Below are 7,301 nucleotides of genomic sequence, written 5' to 3'. Positions count from 1 at the left end.
GGAAAATGTATTTTTGTGAAAATAGACTTTATTATAATAAAATTTGATATTAAATAAAAACATATGGTGTCACCAACACTCGTGGACACTGTGCTGGCATCATTCACATACCTCACATAACTGTCCTCAAAACAAGTACCCCACTGAAACATGCAAAGAAAGAAACACCGAAAAGGATAGAAACCATGTAGTACAAAACTCTCCGTGGCTTAGAAAGGGATGTGTCTTAACTCAAGGAACACATCGTCTCATATGAAAATAGCTGCAAACTCTCCATCCCCAGCTCCGCTCTCCACACGCTCCAACTCAGGAGCAGCCCGCTGAAACAGCCAAATAAAACTGCGAGAGAGGCAGACAATAAATAAATACATAAATACATAAATACATAAATAAATAAATAAGGCGGAGTCCCCAGCCAGTGTGTGGTCAAGGTGAACCAGCCAAGAGCAGCTGACAGCCGCCCGCCCTATAGGCAGAAGTATCGACCCCCTTCAGGGTATTGCTCCTTCCTCCACGGGAATCCTCGTGCTGCAACATGACTGAGGCAGTGTGGGATGCTCCTAGGCACAGCTGCATATTTACAGGTTTACAGTACAAATAACTCACTCGTCAGCCCAGAGACAGCAAAGGGGATTCATGGGAACAGAAAAGTGCAAATTTTCTTTGCAGGAAGTGAAGGGGTTGACACAACCTCCTTTGGACCAGAGAAATACCAGGGTGTGGAGTACACGGGATCTCTTCCTAAGGGGCCGGGGCTTTGCTGCGAAAAGCCATTTAGCTAACTTACAGCCAGAATATAATTTTAAAATTAAAATATTTACAGGGAACCGGTGCATTGAGGGCTGCATGGAGCAGGACACACTACTGTGGAGGTAGCTGTATCCTAGAGCTGAGGCCTCACACACCCCAGTGCCATGACACTCTGTTCAGACCCACTGCCCACACTGGGTGGGCACCCACGGCTGGGCTCTCAGCAGGGACCACAGCTCACAGACCCACTGAAGAGTTTTCTCTATTCAACATACACTTTTTCCCTATGAAAATGCTCTAATCAGCTTATTGCAGAGGGCTTCTCCTGAATTTTCAGTCACTGTGTGGACTGCACAGGCAGTCTTTACAGCACAATAAATCTCTTGTTAATTTTTCTTACTGGACCCAAGTTTTTTGAAGAGCTTTTTTCCTTTGAAGAAGAAGCCTCTCTTCTTTTTACTCTGACCAGGTACATCACTGCATTTGAGAATGGCCAGCGATGCCTGCTCTGGACACTGCTCGCCCATGACAAGGCAGGAAGGTGGCAGAGTAGGAGGAGTTGGTGAGGAGTCGCTCCGATCAACAGACCCACCTGGATTTAACTGAGTGGGAAAAAGAGAAAACAAAAGAAAAAAAAGCAGAAGTTAGAGCTGATGAAAGACATCATGCCAACGTAAACCTCAGCCAGAGAACCCCGCTTTCTCCCCGCCCGTCTGTCCCTCACCCTGCAAGGCTCAGCTCCTCTATGCAGCTGCAGATCCAGTTAGGAAGTTTCCCGTGGATTTAAACTTTTTTGTACCCACTACCTGGACTCTGCCTGAGCTCAAGACATTCTGAAAATTCCTTAACTTTAGGCTAAGAACAGGACAGCAGAAAAGCCCCACTAAGGAGCTGGTGAAAGATGCTGCTTCACAGCTGAAGACACTAAGTGAAGCACCTCCTGAGAGCACGGATGGATAGATACTGATGCATCCACGTGTGCCTGCTGGCTGCCTGGGCCAGGGGAGCCCGGTGGGCTCCCAGCACGCTCTGGGACAGAAGGCAGGACATTAAGAAAAAAACAACCTAATAAGAACAAGGGCAATTCCTTCAGAATTTCAAGGAGGCTGGCTAAGCTGGGAGGCTTCCGCAACAGTGGCCATGCTCTATCATGGTAAGAGAAATCCGGAGTCTTGCAAGGCTGCTCACCATCCACCAGATCTAGTCGCAGGAGGGGCAGAAAGCAAAGTCTGATGCTCTGCAGTGGCACTGATAATGGAGAAAAAGTTCACGATGGAGCAAGACATGGAGAAGTCTTGGGTCAAGTGGCACACAGCAACTGACGTGTTCCTAAGTCACCTGAGCATTTGAGAATGTTACCTGGGCTCCACAGTCCCAAATGATGCACTGTATACTGCTCCTTTTGGAAAGGGCTTTTAGAAATCAGAAAGTGCCCTAGTCCTGGGCTCAGTTTCCTCTTCACAAAATACTAATGGCAGGTCAGTTCCCAGCAGCAGCCTTCTTTCCATGATCTCCTCTCTCTGGGCTTAGGTGTCTGGACAGTGACCATTTCTGATCTGGCAAGGTAAGCTTTCCCAAGAAGCTGCAAAGTTCACCAGGGAACTGGGTTTCTGAGGCCTAGGACAGCACTTGTCCCACTGCCTTCTCCTCCACACAGCTTTCACAAACCAGCATCTTCCAAGCTCCCATCTGTACATCCTATCTTGGCATTACCCAAAACACAACATGACAGTGGCTGGAGCTGTGCCAAGGAAGAGCCCTCTTCCTTGGCACGTTGAAATATCATGCCCTCATCATCTCTCTGCTTGGGTCCCACTAAGTCAGGGAGAGTCGAGTGCATGTTCCTCAAGGGTGTGTAAGCAGCCACAAGCTCCAACAAGGAAGATGAGTTACTGACACCGGCAGCAGGATGCTCTGCCTGGGGCGGAACCATTACTGAAGAGCAAAGACATTAGCCCTGCACGGGAAATGTGTGAGAATCACAGCAGCTGCCTGCAGTTCACTGGCAGGAGTGGACATGCTTCGGTCCTGGTCCCACACCGCGCCTGGGGAAAGCTGCTGAAGCAAGCAGATGCACAGACATAACATTACTGCCGTAGCTACAGCACAATCATACTTTATGTGCTGTGGGTTAGTTTATTTAAAGTTTCCTGGGGTCAAAAGCAAAAGCAGCACTGCTCTATCACCCTACTGCTGCTTCAGCACCCCACCCCCTGTGTGACAAAGAGCACAAAAAGCGGCTGTGACCTCTCCTCCCCTCACAGGTTGAAGTTATGCTGCTGTATTCCAGTTGCTTCACTCTGCTGCAGGAAGAAAGCACTTCTGGTACAAGATGAGCAGAAACCTCTTCCCTAGAGTCAGGCTCAGTATGTGCAATATCTATCAAGTCAGTCCTGAGCAGACATGAGTACAGGACTTTTAGAGAGCTCTGTCTTGGTGTGAATATATGACCCCTCCTAACTCCAGAAAGTTGAGAGTCAACTACTGTCTTGCAGCAATCACTTTAAACTGTCCCAAGTGACAGTGCCATCAGACTCCCTCTTACCTGAGCTAAAGGTCTTTGGCTACAGGGACAGAGATGTAACTCCTCTCCACCTCTCTTCCTTACAGTAAACAATACAGTGGCTGATACAGGACTTTTAGAGAGCTCTGTCTTGGTGTGAATATATGACCCCTCCTAACTCCAGAAAGTTGAGAGTCAACTGTCTTGCAGCAATCACTTTAAACTGTCCCAAGTGACAGTGCCATCAGACTCCCTCTTACCTGAGCTAAAGGTCTTTGGCTACAGGGACAGAGATGTAACTCCTCTCCACCTCTCTTCCTTACAGTAAACAATACAGTGGCTGATTTTTCCTGAACTCACACTCCATTTTCACCTGGAAATCTGGTTCCACGCACTTTCAGAGGCACTTCTGCGACTCTCCAGATACGCAACACTGGGTTGAAAGGCCAGCTACTGCAAGGACATGCTGCAGAGGGCTTGATGGCACAGCCTGGCCCTTGTGAAAGCTGCACTCTGCCTTCAAGGTCTACTCCTCCAACTGATGCTGCAGCATCAACTGCAATCTTTGTATCTCCTGGCAGCACGCCCGTGCAAGGTGCAACACTTGGTGTTGATGGCCCAAGTGCTAGTTAGGTCTGAGAAGTCTGGAAATAAATCTGAATGAATCTAGATGAACCATTTTCAGCCAGTAATGCAAGATTTATGGAGGCAAGGAGAAAAAGTAAGCCAGGTGAGGGCTAACTTGGTAGCCTACTGGGTTAGCTGTGTGCAAAAAGTAAGAATCCCTGGGTTCTGCTCCAGAAACTATTTGTGTTATGCAACGGAGAATCCTTGGATAAAATGCACAAAAGCATTGGGCTAACATCAGAAGGGGTCTCACCAACACACAGTGAGTGATCTCCCCTATGAAGCTCAAGCCTTGGGCTGTCTGGCTCCGCAGCCCCAAAGGATGTGTGAGCGATGTAAAAGCCCCCGTGCAGCCAGGGCAGCAGAGGCTTGGTGCCCATGCGCCACTGGAAACCATTTTTCTGGCAAAGGCGGGACAGTTTTAGGGCAGATCTGAAGTGGCCCAACAAACCTTACACAATTTCTCCTGTAGAGCTATGCATGAAAGACTGCATGCAAAATGAGAGGCAGGTACCCAGACCAACTCACAAATGTCACAATTATTTACTGTAATAAGGATACTGCATTATCAATGTCATTATCAAATATCGAACGGTTAAAAGGAAGTGACTAGCAGTTTCCCGTCTTTGTGGCTGAAAGTCCTGCTGATTCCCAGCTGTGGTATACGATGCCCAGGCAGATTTCCACACACAGAGGCACTCTCACACACAAGCATGTGCAGATATTCTCAGAGGTCTCTATATGGCAAAAAAGCAACAGAACCAGTTCACAGATTCATCTGGTAAGAGACAAATGATACTAAAATTAGGGTTTCTTCTCTAAGAGAAACATGAAGGAAAAATTGCTCTGTCAAGATCCTGATAAAAGCTATGAGGGTTGATAAACAGAAAAGTCATGTTAGTTTTCAGGGGGAGGTTTTCAGTGCTGTCTCAGGTATTACTGATTCGCACAATTTCAGGAAAACAATGTTTGAACCTAAGAAAAACACGAATCTGCTCCCACTGCCCCCCCAAACCAGGGGTCTCACCCCCCCCAGCCCCAAAATTGTTTCTTTAAGTGTTATCAGACAGAACAATTATCCACACAAGGTTGGTTTTAGGGACTAAATGTTACTACTTTAAGTTGATGGTGTGCAGAGTTTTTTTCAGGACTATACTCAGGAAGGAGTAAAATCAAGAAGAAAAAAACCACAGGCTGAATATGGGGTGTGCTCAGCCTGAGCAGGATCTTGCAAAGGCTAAACGAAGCTTTGGCTGTTGATGTGCTTGAACAGTGGTAGAAGGGCCAGGCTGAATTACAAAGCAAGTCTTTTCTAAACCTGAATATCCAGCACAGTCCCATCAGAGTCCCCAAAACCACCAGATAATTGTTCCAAACAATTGCACTTCATGTGCTCAACAGATCATGGCTTGTCCGTACTACAGAACCAATCTGGCAGGTAAAGGTCTGCCACCAGAGGATTTGAAGGTGGACTTGCTAGCAGATCCCCAAACCAGCCTGTCAAACTACGAGCAAGAAAAGGAGTAAACTACAGGTGCAGGACCCTTTAATATGCTAGGCTGGGTGGGAGATTGAAGAGGTCTTCTCACACAGACTTACATGGTTGCTCTCTCTCTCTCTATGTATCACTCATATCTATCACTGGACTCTTCTCTTCCTCATTCTCTGAAGAAAAGAACCGTCACGGGTGCATAATACAGGCAGAAATAAATACATGAAATCAATTAGAATCAAACACTTTCTGAAGGTGCTTTACAATCAGTCTTTGACAGAAACTGCATATTACTGATGCAAAAAAATTCATTCGACAGCCGCAGCATTAAAGCAACTGCTCTAAGTTGGTGAGCATGAGCGTTTCAGGGCCCTAGCTTGTGACCATAACTTCTTGGATACTCCTCTTGGTGCTGTATTTTTTATTGCTTAATCTAATCCCCAAATGTTGTGTGTTTGAAAGTTAAACTGCTTCACCTTTTTCAGTTGCCATCATTTTAAGATTTACTCAGAAATAATTCAAAATGATCCACCTTCCCCAGTTCAATTTGGAAAGTAAATCGTCCTTATTCTCGGGCCTTTGGCGTAGCAGCAGGGAGAAGAGAAATGTTAAGAACAGACAGGGTGAAAACATCAAATCCAAGAAGTTACAAGCGATTTAAAAATCACTCATGATCATGCTGGAGAAGCTTCTGTTAAGATTGGAACTAGCTTTAATACAAGTCCAAAGCTCTGCCGTGATACCATGGTGCATACGCATGCCCCCTGATGTGTTAGGTCTCAAGCTGGGACTGGTAAATTTGATGGGAGTCTGTTTTGCCATGATGTCTTTCCGAAGATTCAGACAACACTTCTCCAGAGGCTGCCATGCATCTTTTGCCTTTGGTGATTTTTTGCATACCCCCCACTCCCCCCATCCCAAACAGCAGCAGCAAAGGTGCTTCTGTTTGTGTTGTATAGGCCAACAACGCACTTTAACAAGCAAGTTCCTTAACTCCATGGAGTGAATATGTCGCTGGAGTTTGGAAAGCCCCAGGCATGGCTGTATCACTGTGAGAGCTCATTCCAGCTCAGGGATGGCCCTTAGAATATGTGTGTTTTAGAGAAGGAGGTATTCCTTCTGCCGTACCCATCAGGTGTTCTGCCTGTAGGTAGGGATGCTGCCATTGCTGTGACAGAGCCAAAAACTCAGTGGGGTCAGGTTCTGTCTCTCCTCGGTAATCACTAAACATACTTAAATGTAGTTAACTAATACAAGTCTGGTTATGAGCAGGGTAAATGTAAAGGGGGCTTTTAAAAGGGGGCAAACATGCCCTTCATATTTGGAAGCTGTTTAGATAGATCCGGGTTGCAAAGCACAAGCAGGAGGCAGGACTGCACATAGTTAAAGAGTGCTAAGCCAGAATCACCCAGGACAGGTATCCTGGTGAAGCAGGGAGGCAGCAGGACAGGAGGCAGTCTGTCACTACGCAGAAGCAGCCAACACAAAGTCATGCCTAGATAGTTAACGTCGATTCCCACTGAAATAAAATTGGCTTAATCATCATCAACTGAACTTTCCAAGTCCCCAGACTTAGACTATGAAGAATAGCAGCTCACGGACCAGCCAAGTACCAAAACTACCAGATCGATCCTGACCTAAGGCAACAGCTTCCTGCTCTGCAGACCCAAAGTTAGAGCCAATGCAAGGGGAAGCTCTGTTGGATCTCTGGCAGAGAGAAGTAGAGACAAATGGAAAGGTCTGAAGGGCAGGCAAGCCTGAAACACGTCTATTTTATATGGGTTGTTTTTATCACATTTGAAAAGCATTTCTGTTAAAAAAAAAAAAAAAAAGGTGTCTCATGAACCATAGGGAAAAAGCTTACAGCCTTGAGCATGCAGGGATATCTGGGCCAAACTGCTGTGTCCAGGGGAACAGTCACCCACTGCT

At 46.5% G+C, this 7,301-nt stretch overlaps 1 protein-coding gene across 1 annotated transcript in view; it reads right to left on the bottom strand.

Moving 5' to 3' along the window:
* Nucleotides 1-7,301, bottom strand: part of BZRAP1 (benzodiazepine receptor (peripheral) associated protein 1) — a 50,580-nt gene continuing 43,279 nt past the window's right edge. Inside the window, 2 exon segments of the mRNA XM_009323609.1 lie at nt 1-1,352; nt 5,480-5,545. Coding sequence (XP_009321884.1) covers nt 5,519-5,545 — 27 coding nt within the window. The 3' untranslated portion in view covers nt 1-1,352; nt 5,480-5,518.

Source organism: Pygoscelis adeliae, unplaced genomic scaffold (genome assembly GCF_000699105.1).
Source record: "Pygoscelis adeliae isolate BGI_AS28 unplaced genomic scaffold, ASM69910v1 Scaffold325, whole genome shotgun sequence".
Taxonomy (NCBI): domain Eukaryota; kingdom Metazoa; phylum Chordata; class Aves; order Sphenisciformes; family Spheniscidae; genus Pygoscelis; species Pygoscelis adeliae.
This window is presented reverse-complemented; position numbering and strand designations above follow the sequence as displayed.